The 16,638-nt window shown below is 41.4% G+C and overlaps 1 protein-coding gene across 1 annotated transcript in view; it reads left to right on the top strand.

Moving 5' to 3' along the window:
• DIPK2B (divergent protein kinase domain 2B) overlaps positions 1–16,638 on the top strand; it is a 45,043-nt gene that overhangs the window by 19,913 nt on the left and 8,492 nt on the right. The window contains exon 2 of the mRNA XM_019717924.2: positions 731–995. Coding sequence (XP_019573483.2) covers positions 731–995 — 265 coding nt within the window. The remainder of the gene's footprint in view (positions 1–730; positions 996–16,638) is intronic.

Genomic DNA, 16,638 nt, shown 5'->3' with positions numbered 1-16,638 from the left:
ACATACCTCCTGGATCCCAATAGCTTTGAATTTGGTGACTGTTTAACAACCACTGTTCTCTGTGATTTGGTTGGTACTGATGACAAATATTTGAACTGAAAGCAAAATTGATGGAGCTGTTTGGGACTTGATATGGAGAGACAGTGGTGCAGGCCCAGAATCTTCTTCAAGAACTATGGTTCCAAGACCCGTTGTTGGTCAGAGGGTGGCCTGTTTCTTGAACCAGTGCAAGAAAGGGGAAAGATCATGGGTTTTGTTGACAGAGGGCACTGGGTTTGCACACCTGCTTGGCAACATACTGTCTGACCTTGAGGAAGGTACTTAAGCCCTATAAGCCTCAGCTTCCACATCTGTAAAGTGGATATAGGGTATTAGAAGAATCAAAGGTACCAGCATATGTAAAGCTACTGTGTTTACATGGAGTAGAAATTCAGAGAGCCATGGCTAGTCCTTCTGTACCAGTTACATGAAGAAGATAAAGTTTGTATATATCATGCACCTCCTTCACCTTTTCTGACATCATACATACACTTTCCTAAGTTTGAGGAAACAAAAATAGTCCTCTAACAGAAAGAATATGGAGCACCCAAGTCTAAAGAGGATGGATGAATGGATCAGACGAGCAGATGTTATCCCCTGTCTCAATGTCCCTCGGACTCTGCTGGTCCCTACTTGTCCCCTACTTCATCCCTCAAGCTCCCAGAAAGATCCTAAAAGGCTCTTCTTCCAGGTTTGACAACTGGCTGGCCTCTCACCTCGAACTGCCTCTGGATTACTTGCCTTCTTACCCTGCAAATTACTCAGATGATTCCAAAACTTGGCGCCCTGTGGAGATCTTGAGGCTGGTCAGCAAACACCAAAATGAGATCTCAGACAGGAGAATCTGTGCCTCTGCAGCAGCCTCAAGGACCTGCAGCATCGAGCGTGTCCTGAGGAAAACAGGAAGGTTCCAGAAATGGCTGCAGGCCAAGCGCCTCACACCAGATCTGGTGCAGGTAAGTGTGCTGGTCATGGGGCTGGAGACAAGGGGGTGAGATGTGGACAGACATCCATTCACATCTCAGTTGGGGGAAAAGGAGTTGTGGTCTGTCTAAAGTGGGACAAAACCATGTCATGAAACAGAGTGGCTTGTGACAAGAAAAGAACTAAAGAGTTCTAAGTTGCAGCACTTAGAATGCTTTGGAATAAACAAATAATTCTTCAATTTAAATAGAAGCCAATGCCCTGGTCCCTGGAACCCAGCATCATCTCAGGGCAGCCTCAGGGATCCCAAAGGCTGCCAGCCACAAGCAGCAGAGGCCTGGCCTGGGAGGGGCCGGCACTAGGTAGCAGGTGAGCCAGTGAGCACAAAATGGGTAGCTTGGGACAAGTAGGTAGTACCGAGAGAGTCAGGTCCTTGACAATATGGGGACCCTTCCCATTGTCATCCTCCATGCTCTCTGATGTGACCATCAGTGACTATTTGGGAAACAGTTTCTAGCTGCCACTTCTGGCCTGAAGATCTGACAGGATGACCCTCACTAACCGTTTCCTCTGACAGGGCTTAGCTCGCCTAAAACCTTCTCAGGGGGTCTTTGTCAACCCCCAGACAGCACCCTCTCTTGGAAGCTCCCATACGCATCCTATTTCTCAATCCAGGGAGCCTACTTTGAAAATCAGCTTCCTCATTGATTTCCCACCATAAAGAAGGACCAAATCTCAGTCATTGCAGAAGTCGACTCTGATAATGCAGCTCCCTCTTCCCACCTAAGACCTCTCACCCACTCCCAGAAGTAGACTGTCCTCAAAACTTTAGCGCATTGCTGGTGCCATCATACTTGCATTGGTTCCCTCCTGTACTATCATCTTCAGTATCACCCTTCTTCAATCAGACCAGCACAGGTGTGTACCTCTACACACATCCCACTGGGACACTTTGGGCAGATGGTACCACCTCAGAGGACTGAAGAGCAACTCACTTCAATAGAGATGGTAAAGAAGAGGTTCACCCCAACCATCCTGCCATGCTGAGGCTGGAAGACTTGAACCGGCACCCTCAGAGGATGCTGCTCACAATCCTTGGGCCACTAACTCCTTCACATGGGCACCTCAGTCTGCCTGGCATTCTGAGCCCTCTGACCTTCCCTTAGCCTCTTTGAGATGAGGGACACAGAACAAAGAGGGACCACCAATCCCTGGATATCTCATCCGTGTGACAAGACCATCTGGCTTTGCTCTTAGGTTGTGTGGAAACTGCTTTGAAATCAGCAGTAGTAGAGTTGTTTGTAACATGGCCATTATCTGATATTGAGCTTTACAATGTAGTCCTTTTGCACTCTGTACTTTGTGAATCTCACTGGCATGGAGTGGAGACAGAATGAGCCAGAGGAAGCCAAGCTGTTCCTGGGGGGGGGGGGTGTCATGATCCAACACAAGGGTCTTGGAGTTGGTGTGGGAGACAGGAAGCGGAAGCTTAGGTGAGAAGAACCCCATGGAGGCTTCTTGACATTGGGCAGAAGCAAAGGACAGAGGACAAACACCCAAGTCCATACCAAGGTTCACACCCTAGGTATAATCCCCATGCACGTCTTTTTGTGCGCCTGTAGAGAGACCTTCCATGCACTGGCCTGCATACCCACTATCTGCCATCCACAGGCTGGCTACAACTAGTACTGAGGCATGGGTAGGGACCTTCTCCACTTTGCCTCAAATATGTCCCCAGGAAAAAATAGAAGTGCCCAGGAAGAGCAAACCTAGATACACACGGAATTATTTCAGAACCCCTTGAAAATCCCATCACCTCTTCTTGCCCCCATTGTTGCTGGGTCCAATGCTGAAAGACACAATTTCTCAAGGCACTAGCTCCAGACTACCTCTACCTGGGACTTGGAAACCATAGCAAGGGACAGAATTTCCTGGTGAACAAGACACACTTGAGATACCACAGACTTTAGGTTTTGAACTAAGGAAAACTCCCTCTTTCCCTCACCTTCTAGACAATTCCATAATAACAATACAGTGGAGATTATCCCAGGGGCCCATCAAGTCGAAAGCAACCTGCCGGGTACATCTAGTATTACCTACTTTGATGATTATTGACATTATGGTATAGGCAAAAGATCCCTGGGGCCTGGAAACTGTGGTTTAGTCCTGATTCTGCCACAAAAAGCTGTGGCAGAACAAGAAGGAGCAGACACCCAGGAAGAACAAAGACCTTGTTAAGACATAGCCAAAGCCATAACCATTTTCACTTTTCTTTGGGCCTCTCCTAGCCCATCTATTCATTCCCACCAGAGATTTTTCCTTTCCTTATAAAAAGAGGAAAATATCAGCAGCCATTTTACAAATTCTGGACAAACCCCATTCTTCTTCCATCCAACGAGCTCAAGATCATCGCAATCCCATTTTGGCCTTTTCCCTTTCCTGTCCTCCTTTCCAGAGGTCCTTTGCCCTTAGGATTCTACAGCATGACCAAGGTGCTCTGCACCCTTTCCCTTCCAGGCCTCATCCAGGCAGCACCTAAACTACATGCTCTTTCCTTCTTAGAAAAACTCACCTATCAGAGAGTTTCAAATCGACCCATCATCAACAAAATTGGTGGGGGGGCGGGGGGGAACTCACCTATCCACCCAAGAGTTGAAAACATGTGTGCAAACAAACACTTGTATGTGAATATTCATAACAGCACTGTTCACAATAGCCAAAAGGCAGAAGGAACCCAAATGTCCATCAACAAATGAATGGATAAACAAAGTATGTTATAGCCACACAATGGAATATTATCCAGCCATAGAAAGGAATAAAGTACTGACACATAGTACAACATGGATGAACCTTGGAAACATTATGCCAGACACAAAAGGACAAATATTGTATGATTCAATTTTTAAGAAATATCCAGAATAGGCAAATCCATACAGACAAAAATCAAATCAGTGGTTGCCAGGGGCTGATGGGAAGAGACAATCAGGAGTGACTGCTTAATGGGTACAGGGTTTCTCTTTGGGTTGATGAAAAAATTCTGGAGTTAGAGCATGGTGATAGTTGGACAACCCTGTAAGCGTACTAAAAATCACTGAATTGTACACATTATAATAGTTAAAATGGTACATTTTATGTTATGTGAATTTTACCTCAATTTTTAAAAACGAAGAATAAACGTCATAGAAATGGTGGTGGTGAGGTGAACCTCTTGAAATCTCCCCTGGAATTTACAACAAATTGAACAGCCATAATTCCACAAAGGACTCCCTGTGCATCAGACAGGCAAGCCTAAGAGATACACAATTGAAATCATCTAAAGGTGGGCAAATCGGGCGAGCAGGGGAGGAAAAATGAGGGAAGAGTGGAAACGCAGGCTGTGCCACCTGCAGGAGGGACACACACCAGAGCTCCTAGCTCCCTGCATTCTGGAGCTACAACAGTAGTGTGAGAGGGAAGAATTCTAGAGCTCTCCTTATGGCCCACATTCCCACCAGAGGGGTCAGCATATAACACGGCTGAACCCAAAGCTCATGGAAGAGACCTTGAAGCAAAAACTGAGGGAACAAGGGTGAGAACTGTGATTTAAGCCCTTACTGCCAAGCAGAGAACAAAAGGCATAGGCAGTGCATATAGCCAAACCCTCCGTACCCTCCCAGAGATCACCCCATCCCCACCTGCCCAGTGCTAGAAGCGAAATGGCAGCAGTGTCACATCAAAAGAACAGAATATTTGCAGTTCTGAGAACTGCAACCTGCGGCGACTGACTCGCAGCCCAACTAGTTCTGGCAAAGGGGAGAGAGCCTTGGGTGGAGGATCGGTTCTGATGGTGGTCACCACCATTGCTCAGAGCCACCTCTCACAACCCATCCCACCCTTGTCCCCATCTACCTGCAGATCCCTGCAGGAGTAAACGGAGTCACTGAATCACACAGGCCCTGAATCTGGTGCAAGAAGAGCTTAGGAACTTCAGAAGCTCTCCACATCCCTCCATGGAGGTAGTACACTCAGACCCAGGAAACCTGCTCAAAGAGGAGTAGCCCACCTTCCAAGGAATCCCCCCATTGTGAGAGAAGCCAGAACACTGCAGAGAAAATATAACACTACAGCATGAGAGAGAATAAAAGGCTACAGTCAGAGAGAAAATAAAGCATTCTATGAACACTTCCTGGTAAGCAAAAGAAAGACATCTTCCTATCAATCTGTTGCAGAATCCACTCCTGTAGATGCCTAGGAAGAGAAATAATAATTCATTAATTGCCATGAATAACCAAGGTAACAAGGCAGCTCAGAAAGAAAGTGAAAAGTCTACAGAAAATGAACTTAAAGACACGGAAACATGTGACTTAAATGACAGAGAATTCAAGATTGCGGTACTGAAAAAACTTAACGAGATGCAAGAAAACACAGACAGGCAGTTTCACAAACTCAGAAACACAATCAAAGAACAAAATGAACATTTTACCAAAACGATTGAAATTTTAAAAAGAAACCAAATAGAATTTCTGGAGATTAAGAACTCAATAAAAGAAATGAAGGATTAAATAGCCAGCTTAGGTAAAAGAGCTGACCAGATGGAGGAAAGAATCAGTGACATCGAAGATAGAAATCTGGAAATGACATACATTGAAGAAAAGAGAGACATGAGAGTTAAAAGAAATGGAAGAACTCTACAAGAAGTTACTGACTCCATCAGAAAGAGCAATATAAGAATAATGGGCATACCAGAAGGAGAAGAAGGGGAGAAGGGAACAGAGAGTATATTCAAACAAATAGTCGATGAGAACCTTCCAAACTAATGGAAAGAACTGGATCCTTGAATCCAAGAAGCAAACAGAATGCCTAATTACCTTAATCCCAACAGGCCTTCTACAAGACACATTGTATTGAAGCTGTCAAAAATCAACGACAAAGAAAGAATCCTCAAGGTAGCCAAGGAAAAGAAGAGGGTAATCTACAAAGGAAAGCCCATTAGATTATTATCAGATTTTTCAGTAGAAACTCTACAAGCCAGGAGGGAGTGGACTCAAATATTCAAACTATTGAAAGAGAGAAATTATGAGCCAAGAATAATATATCCAGCAAAGATATCCTTTAGATATGAAGGAGGAATAAAGACCTTTCCAGACATACAGAAGCTGAGGGGATTTTCTAACACACGACCTGCACTACAAGAAATACTGAAGGAGACTATTCAACCTGAAACAAAAAAGCAAATAATGCAAAATCATGAGTAGTATTATGAACAGACAGAAGCAGGAAATGGTAACCCTACACCAAATAGGACATTATACTCTTAAATATAACATACAGGATAGAGAACAAATAAAAAAAAAACACTTTAAAAAGAAGAAAAAGACAACTTGCTACTGCAGCACAGAAATCAACTCACAGATTCAACAGGGATAACTTGTGACAACAAAAACATGAAGTGGGAGAGAGTAAAGGTCTGCATCAGCACAAGGGAATGGAGAAAGTAAGCAGGCTGAAGAATATGGAATACTCTAAATATGAAACTTTCTTTTACATAAACTTAATGGTAACCACTCAAAAAAAATCCAGAACTGAAATACATAACATAAAAAAAGAAGAAACAGAGAGAAAAATCATAGAATACCACCACACTGAAATAATACACAGCAACAAAAGGCAAAGAAACAATAGACACACAGTCCTACCACAAAAACCAAAGATACAACAGTAGGAAATACTCATACATCAATAATCATCTTAAATGTAAATGGATGGAACTCACCAATAAAAAGGCACAGAGCAGCAGATTGGATAAAAAAACTAAATCCAACCATATGCTGCCTCCAAGAGACGCATCTCAGCTATAAGGACGAGCATAGACTCAAGGTGAAGGGTGGAAATTGAGATTCCAAGCAAATGGTTCCCAGAGAAAATCACAGGTGTAGCCATCATGATATCAGATGAAACAGACTTCAGAGTGAAAAAGATAACAAGAGACAAAGATGGACATTTCATAATGGTAAAGGGGACTATACAACAAGAAGACATAACAGTCATCAATATTTATGCCCTCAATCAGGAAGCACAGAAATATACCAAGCAACTACTAACAGAACTAAAGGGAGAAATTGACCAAAACACAATTATAGTGGGAACCTAAATACATCATTGACAAGTATGGATAGATCATCCAAACAGAAAATAAATAAAGAAATATCAACCATAAATGACGCATCAGATTAAATGGACATAATTGACATATATAGAGCACTTCTTCTTAAAACATCAGACTATATATTCTTTTCTAGTATGCATGGAACATTCTCAAGGGTAGACCATTTATTGGGACATAAAACTAGCCTCAGCAAATTTAAGAAGATTGAAATCAAACCAAGCATATTCTCTGATCACAAGGCTTTGAAATTGGATTTCAACTGCAAAAAGAAAGAAGGAAAAACCACAAATACATGGAGATTAAACAACATACTTTTAAAGAATGACTGGGTCAAAGAAGAAATTAGAGGAGATCAAATGATACACAGAAACAAACGAGAATGAAAATACATCCTACCAAAGTATTTGGGATGCAGTGAAAGCAGTTTTAAGAGGGAAATTTATCTCATTAAAGGCCTATCTCAAGAAACGGGAAAAATCCCAAATGTATAAATTCAGGTCACACCTTAAAGAACTAGAAAAAGAAGAACAAATGAAACCCAAGGTCAGCAGAAGAAAGAAAATAATAAAAATCAGAGCAGAACTAAATGAAATAGAGAACAAAAAGACAATAGAAAAAACAATGTGACAAAGCTGTGGTTCTTTGAAAAGATTAACAAAATTGACAAACCCTTGGCTAGGCTCACTAAGATAAAAAGAGAGAAGACACTAATAAACAAAATCAGAAATGAAAAAGGGGAAGTTATCACGGACACCACAGAAATACAAAGGATCATCCAAGAATACTATGAAGGACTATATGCCACCAAATTCAATAACCTAGAAGAAATGGACAAGTTCTTAGAAACATATAGCCTTCCTAGGCTGAACCATGAAGAATTGGAAAATCTAAACAGACCGATCACCAGTAAGGAAATTGAATCAGTCATCCAAAACCTTCCCAAAAGCAAAAGTCCGGGACCAGATGGCTTCACTAGTGAATTCTACCAAACCTTCAAAGAGGATCTAATACCAATCCTGCTCAAACTCTTCCAAAAAATTGAAGAAGAGACAGTACTCCCTAACTCATTTTATGAGGCCAACATTACCCTGATACCAAAACCTGGTAAGGACAACACAAAAAAGAAAACTACAGACCAATATCTCTGATGAATACAGATGCAAAAATCCTAAACAAAATTCTAGCAAATCAAATGCAACAATGCATTAAAAAGATTATTCATCACGACCAAGTGGGGTTCATCCCAGGGGCACAAGGATGGTTCAACATCCGCAAATCCATCAATGTGATACATCACATAAACAAAATAAAGGACAAAAATCATATGATTATATCAATTGATGCAGAAAAAGCATTTGACAAGATACAACATCCATTTATGATTAAAACACTTAATAAGTATAGAAGGAAAATACCTTAACATAGTAAAAGCCATATATGACAAGCCCTCAGCTGATCTCATAATTAATGGTGAAAAACTGAAGCCCATGGCTCTACGTTCAGGAACAGGACAGGGCTGTCCCCTGTCACCTCTGCTTTTCAACATAGTGTTGGAAGTCCTTGCCAGAGCAATCAGGCAAGAGAGAGAAATAAAAGGCATCCAAATTGAGCATGAAGAAGTTAAATTGTCACTCTTTGCAGATGGCATGATGCTACATATAGAAAACCCTAAAGACTCCACCAAAAAGCTGTTAGAAACAATCAACGAATAGAGTCAAGGTGCCGGCTACAAAATCAATGTACAAAAGTCCGTTGCATTCCTATATACTAACAACAAAATCTCAGAATAAGAAATAAAAAAAAATTCCTTTTGCAATTGCACCATAAAGAATAAAATACCTAGAAATAAACTTAACCAAGGATGTGAGAGACCTATATGCTGAAAACTACAAGAAATTTTTAAAAGAAATTGAAGAAGACACAAAGAAATGGAAAGACATTCTGTGCTCATGGATTGGAAGAATCAACATTGTTAAAATGGCCGTATTAGGGGGATCAAATATACGGTGATGGAAGGAGAACTGACTCTGGGTGGTGAACACACAATGGGATTTATAGATGATGTAATACAGGATTGTACACCTGAAATCTGTGTAATTTTACTAACAATTGTCACCGCAATAAACAACAACAAAAATGGCCGTATTACACAAAGCAATATACAGATTTAATGCAATCTCTATCAAAATCCCAATGCATTTTTTAAAGAAAGAGGATAAAAAATCATCAGATTTGTTTGGAACCACCAAAGACCCTGAATAGCAAAAGCAATCTTAAGAAAAAAGAACAATACTGGAGATATCACACTCCCTGACTTTAGCTTGTACTACAGGGCAGCAATAATCGAAACAGCATGGTATTGGCAGAAAAACAGACACATAGACCAATGGAATAGAATTGAGAACCCAGAAATAAAACCACATAAATATGGACAGATAAGTTTTGACAAAGAAGCAAAAAACATACAATGGAGAAAAGACAGCCTCTTCAATAAATAGTGCTGGCAGAATGGAAAGCCATGTGCAAAAGAATGAAACTGGACTGCTATCTGTCACCATGTACCAAAATTAATTCAAAATGGATCAAACTTAAGCATAAGACCTGAGACAATAAACTGAATAGAAGAAAACATAGGTACTAAACTTATGGACCTTGGGTTCAAAGAGCATTTTATGAACTTGGCTCCAAAGGCAATGGAAGTAAAAGCTAAAATAAACGAATGGGACTATATGAAACTTAAAAGCTTCTGCACAGCAAAAGAAACCATCGACAAAATAAAGAGGCCACCAACTGAATGGGAGAAGATTTTGCAAACAGTGCCTCTGATAAGGGGCTAATATCCAAAATATACAAGGAACTCATGCAACTCAACACCAAAAATCAAACAACCCAATTGAAAAATGGGCAGACGACCTGAAGAGACATTTCTCCAAAGAGGACATATAAATGGCGAATAGACATATGAAAAAATGCTCAACATCACTAATCATCAAACAAATGCAAATAAAAACCACAATGAGATACCACCTCACCCTAGTTAGAATGGCTATCATCAACAAGACAAATAGTAACAAGTGTTGGAGAGGCTGTGGAGAAAATGGAACCCTCATACACTGTTGATGGGAATGCAGACTGGTGCAGCCGCTGTGGAAGGCAGTGTGGAGGTTCCTCAAAAAATTATGAATAGAATTACCATATGACCCAGCAATCCCTCTCCTGGGAATCTACCCAAAAAATCTAAAAACATTTATCCATAACGGCACTTGTGCTCCAATGTTCATTGCAGCTTTTTTTACGGTGGCCAAGACATGGAAACAACCAAAATGTCCTTCGATAGATGAATGGATAAAGAAGTTGTGGTATATATACGCAATGGAATACTATTCAACAGTAAGAAATGATGATATAGGACCATTTGTTACAATGTGGATGGATCTTGAGAGTATAATGCTGAGCGAAATAAGTCAGACAGAAAAGGCAGAGAATCATATGATTTCACTGATATGTGGTATACGAACCAAAAACAACAAAAGAACAAGACAAACAAATGAGAAACAAAAACTCATAGACACAGACAATAGTTTAGTGGTTACCAGAGGGTAAGGGGGGTGGGGGGTGAGAGATGAGGGTAAGGGGGTTCAAATATATGGTGATGGAAGGAGAACTGACTCTGGGTGGTGAAAACAAAATGTGATCTATAGATGATGTAATACAGAATTGTACACCTGAAATCTATGTAACTTTACTAACAATTGTCATCCCAATAAACTTTAATTAAAAAAATAAAATAACATAAACCAAACACGGGTTTTCATTGTTTTGAATACAATGCAGCTTGAAGAAATGTTCAGTAACTTTCTTCTTAATTATCCACAACAATTGATTGTTACTGAATTGTCATTGTTTTAATTATAACACATTAGGTATGATACATAACTAAACTAAACTGTTTCACAAGCATATTTAATGACTAAATCACGTAAAAGGTGGTAGAGTATGTAACCAGAAAGTCAACTCACAGGTTTATTAGCACTAGAACTTTTCTTCTCCGTTGGCGCTTGGAGAGCTTTATAACAGGAAATTCACTAAAAGTAAAAACTCATTTGTTTGAGATTTCCCTCAGGCTTCCAAATCAAGCTGGCAAGGGCAGCCTTCTTACTGGAAAAACCGACTTTTGAGAGTTGGTGTGTGTGTGTGTGTGTGTGTGTGTGTGTGTGTATTTGCGTGTGTGTGTGTTATCACTACCTCTGTGTAACCTCACACATAACAATGGTAACCTCTGAGGGTGGCAACATGAGATTTTTTTCATTTTTGCACTGTACAATTCCATATTGTTTGAATGTCTCACAATGAACATGCACAGGATGGCCAACTTTGAAAACCTCTTTCCTCTCAGTACATGGAAAAAAGTAAACTGGCTAACCACTCTATATAGATAGCACGGGCACCATTTGGGGCCTGATCATTGATGAGGAAGATGGTGGTTATCCTTGGAAAGGGTAAAAAGGGGAATAAAGTGACTGGGGTTAGCACATCTACTGTCTTTAGCATGTGTGCCATAATTTGCAAACATAAAATAATTTTGATTTGCCTTATTTTCATGTTTTTTAAAGCCTTAGAACAAAAGAACAGAGTCTATCTGAGAAGTGAAAACTAAATCCCATTTCAACATGAAGCTCTCCATTGGTCAGTTGGATATGTCCTTGGAAAGAGAGGTCAAAGTCCTAACCAGACTGTGTTTTCAGCTAGCATTGTGACCTCAAATTGCTGACTTCTGATCTTAAAAACATCTTGTCTTAGATTTTCTTTCTAAATAGCAGTTAGTGTTCTTTCTTCTACATGTTTATTTCCACCAAAGCAAGTATTTAAATATGTTCAGTGGTGGTAAATCTTTGTGTTTTGAGTAATATTTGCTTTCGGAAAGCAACCAAAATCATCCAGAACCATGTGGGAAGATTAATATTGGAAATGAGCTTGAGGATAATATGGCTATACAGGGGCCTGGGACATTGAGTACTTTACACACATTGTCTTCCTCAGTCCTCCAGCCAGTCCATCTTCCCCTCCTGCAGAGGTGGAAGCTGAGCCACAGTTGGGCCAACATTCCAATCCTAACCCATTGCCCTTCCCTTGGGTTGCAATAAAACACCTTTCTCTGGGTTGGTGGGCTGCTTGGCCTTCTTGGAGGCAAGGAGCAAAGAATAAGAGAACCCACTCTGTGGAAAAGGAGTTTGTGGTAAAGTCATCCCTGACCCAGAACCGGGCCTAGAAACTTCCAGGACCTGAAGCAGCTCTGGCGTCCAGCAACCATGCATCTAGTGCTTTGGCCTTCTCTCATGGGTTCCCAATCACCCTGGCTCATGGCATCTCTGCTTCTTTCTATAGCTCTGTCCTGTCCTCTCTTTCTCAGATGTATCCCAAGTCTAAATCCCAAAAGAGAGCCAGAGTAATTGGTTTAACTCTTTACCAACACCCCATTAGGCAGAGCCTTTCACACCAGACACCTACATCCCATCAAAGATGCCCTCTTCAAGCTTCAACCAGAAGGAAATGTAGGGCATGGCTAGTTCCATGTTTGGTTAGGAGATGTGTCTATAATATGGTAGAGATGATGCTGGTGTTCATGCTGGTGACAATGATGGTGATGACAATGTGGACTATTTACTGAGTGCGAAACATGTGTCTTTCACCATGTCAAGCCTTTAGCAGGCATGTTCTGTGAGGCTTGTAAACTGGCTCTGTGCTCAATTCCCAAAGAGCTAGCAGGACAGGCAGTAGCACAGAATTTGAATAACTTCTCTAGTCCTTCCACCATGTGAAAGTGGACTATTCGGCAGCATGACTTCTGGTACCTTTTCCTGGCTAAAATAACCAAAGAGGCAATCCTAGTGCCTTCATCCATCCCTGACCCAACATAAGAAGTATAAAAATGGAGGCATCTAGGAGTTCAGCTTTCCTTTTGTTCATGTCACCCTGAGACGCAGCATGAGGTTAATAGCCAACCTGAGTCAGTATCCCTTGGACAGCCAATGCCTTTGCAGCTGCAACTTGCTGCTCCCAATTCCTCCTCCAGCTTGAGCTCTCCTGGCTCTCTGGAAGAGAACTTCAAACCTTCAAAAAGGCAAAGCAGGCTCTGTGATGGGATTGGAGGGTCAGTAAGGCATCTCTCCTCCAACCCTCCTGAGAGATTCATTTGTTTGGGTTTTGAAGGTTGTCTGGGCGTCTGGAGCACCCTTATTAGAGTAGCACAGCCCTTTTTAAAAGGTAATACTTTGGGCTTTTACCAACGAAAACTTTCTGGGAAAGAGGTTAGCTGTCTGTGAAATGACAGAGAAGTTCACCAGATGTCCACATTCTACCATCAAGAGTGCACGATCGCTTTCTCTTGTTTTAGTGAATGGGAAAGTATGTGTTACAGGCAGTCATCTTGCAACCATAGGGGAATCAGTCTTACTGTTGAAATCTTACTGTTGAAAGCCAAAAAGAGACTGAGTCCTTGATGGCATCGCTGACCCACAGGAGTCCACCCTTCCTCTGGACTATGTGAGAGAATTCTCCTTACTATTTAAGCTGCTGGGTTGTTCCAGCTGAAAGCTTCCTAACATAGCCTGTCCTTGAAACTTTCCTCCCTTGATTTTCTAAACATCACTCTTTCGTGCTTTTACCTCTAATTCTCAAAAGTTGCTTTTCAAACATCTCTGGCCTTCCTTCTTCCTCTGCCTACTCCTTACATTTTGATTTTCTCCAGGGTTTCTTGTGATCTTCTCTACTTAGAATCCCTTCAGCTCACTCTCTTTCCCCTTATACAGCAGAACGGAGTTACTGGCACTTCCTCTAATGGAGTACCAGTGCTGATGTTCCCCAGCTCATCTACCTCAGGAACTTCAACTTGTCTTTCAGAACTAAATTTAAATGTCTCCTCTTTGAAGCCTCTCCTGAAGTCCCTGGAGGTTCCTTGCCCTTTTTGTGCCATGGACCTCTTTGGCAGTCTGTTGAGCCCTATGGATTCCTTTTCAAAATAAAGCTTCTAATTGCATAAAATACAAATTATATTGCAATAGTTATAAACCTTTTCATTCTGTCATCTCACACCTGGATCATTGCATCACCCTCACTACCTTCCTGCCTCCACTTTTCCTCCTGCGACATTTAGGATTGGGTTCAGTTGCATGTGACAAAAAATTCCAGTAACAGTAGCTTAAACAAGATCAAAATATTCTTCTATTGTACATAAAAGAAATTGATATATAGCTGTCCAGGGCTGACATAGTGCCTCCATTATTGTCAGGAATCCAGGCTACTTTCATTTGGCTTCTCCACAACCCTTAGCATTCCCTGGTCCAAGATGGTTGCCCAAGCACCAGCCATCACTTCCAGCTAGGAAAGAAGAAGGAGAGAAAAAGGATACATCCTCTCCCTTTAAGGACCCTTCCCAGAAATTTCTACTTATATCTCTATTGACCAGTACCTAGTCACATTACCACACCTAGCTAGCTGCAAAGCAAGCTGAGAATGGAATCTTTAATTCTGGGCAGCCATATGCCTCACTAAAATCCAAAGATCAGTAACTAGCAGTATTGGCTATGCTCCTCTGAATTTATTCTCCACACTGCACCTAGAATCATTTCCTCAAATGTATATCTGAACATATCACTCCCCTGATAAAAATTCCTTACAATGACTCCAATGTTCCTCCTATCTGGGCTTCTTCTCTGTCCACTCTGTCTAGCGATACTCTTTCAAGGAGTACTAACCTACTTGTCGTTTCCAGCATACTCACTCTCATCTCAAAGTTTTTGCATGTACTGCTCCCTCTGCATAAAATTCCCTCCCACCATCTTTGCAGGTTCACTCTACCCATGCTTCTGGCCTTAGCCTATATTTCACTATCTTCCAAGAAGCCTTTGAGACGTCCATGCAAATGTTTTGATTTCTTTTAAAAGCAGAGGAAAAAAACTAAACTTTTAGGTCCAAGAAAATGTTTGAATATAAAATAATAATAAATGTGTCTTTATACCAATGCAGTTGCAAAATATAATTTCAAATATGTTTTTATAGAGGAAAGGGCCCATGAAGGCAAAAATACTGAGACTTACAAGAGTTATAATGTGGCCCTGTGCCCATGTCTCCCATAGCTCCCTGACTTCACCCCAGTCACGTTTCTCCCTGTACCACATTGTAACTGCTGGGCACTTGATGGTTTCCCCGACCCAAGAGGCCCTGGAAGAGCAGGGCCTGTTTAGTTCCCCTTCATATGCGCAGTGACCAGAATATGGTCTGGTCCTTGGTAGATTCTCTGCAAACACTGGTAGATGAATGAATGAATGAATGAGTGCCCTAATCTCAGCTAACTTCAGGGTTCCATCCCCAGTAAAGGTAAGAATGCAGGCCCTGCCAGTCTCCAGCTACTTCTCACCTTGTGTACTGTCCTAGTAGAAATGTTAGGTATATGTGACCTAAAGCAACTCACCTAATTTCTCTAACCCTCAGTTTTTCCATCTATAAATTGGGAGCAATAATAATACCTAACTCTTTAGGTTCTTGTGAGGAGTAAATGAAAGAATATACTACCTGTGAGGGGCTTAGAACAGTTCCTGTTGTATAGTAAGCAATAATTATTACTAATTATTATGGTTGTTGTTATGGCCACTTTGTGTCCTACCTCTCCGAGACATATTTTCATTTAAGAGTGGTTCTTGGAAAAGAAAAGAAGAAATTACTTACCTCCCTCACTGCCAATGATTATCTATAAGATGGAATTTCAAGCTGTGTAGGAAAGACAATCAGAAGCAAAGAGAGCTTCTCACAGCTTCAAATCATCTTCTATGGTCTCCACCTGGGTAGCTTATGGTGCTGGGGGCAGGGCAGGACCTATTACAGGGGAGAAAGCATGGATATTAGAATCCAACAGATTGGGTTCTGTCTCAGGCTGCTATAACAGAATACCACAGACTGGGTGGCTTAAACACAAATTTATTTTTCACAGTTCTGGAGGCTGGGAAGTCCAAGATCAAAATGCCAGCCAATTTGGTTCCTGGTGAAGGCTCTATTCCTGGTTTGCAGATGGCTATCTTCTCGTAGTGTCTTCATGTGGTGGAGAGCAGAGACAAAGTTATCTCTTTGGGAGATAACTAGGTGATGTCTCTTCCTATAAGGGCACTGGTCCCATCATGAGGGCTCTACGCTCATGACCTAGTTATCTCCCAAAGGTCCCATATCCAAATACTATCACATTGGGGTTTAGGGTTTAAACATATGCATTTTGGGAGAGACACAAACATGCAGACCATAACAGGTTCAAATCCCGAATCCAGCCCTTCAGCCTTTACCAACACTCTGAAAACTTCCAATTCCTCAGTTGCAAAATGAGGCTCATAACAGGACCCACCTTGTGGGGTGCCCAGGAGGATTACATGAGCACATGAAATACCTAGCCCACTGCCTGGGTCTCCTCTCATCTATAAAATTCCCAAAGGATGGAGCATACATGAATTGGACACTCACAGAGGCATAAAAATGGAATGTTCCTT

The sequence above is a fragment of the Rhinolophus sinicus genome, chromosome X (assembly GCF_036562045.2).
Source record: "Rhinolophus sinicus isolate RSC01 chromosome X, ASM3656204v1, whole genome shotgun sequence".
Classification (NCBI taxonomy): domain Eukaryota; kingdom Metazoa; phylum Chordata; class Mammalia; order Chiroptera; family Rhinolophidae; genus Rhinolophus; species Rhinolophus sinicus.
The sequence above is the reverse complement of the archived record's forward strand: the minus strand, read 5'-3'. Positions and strand labels throughout refer to the sequence as shown.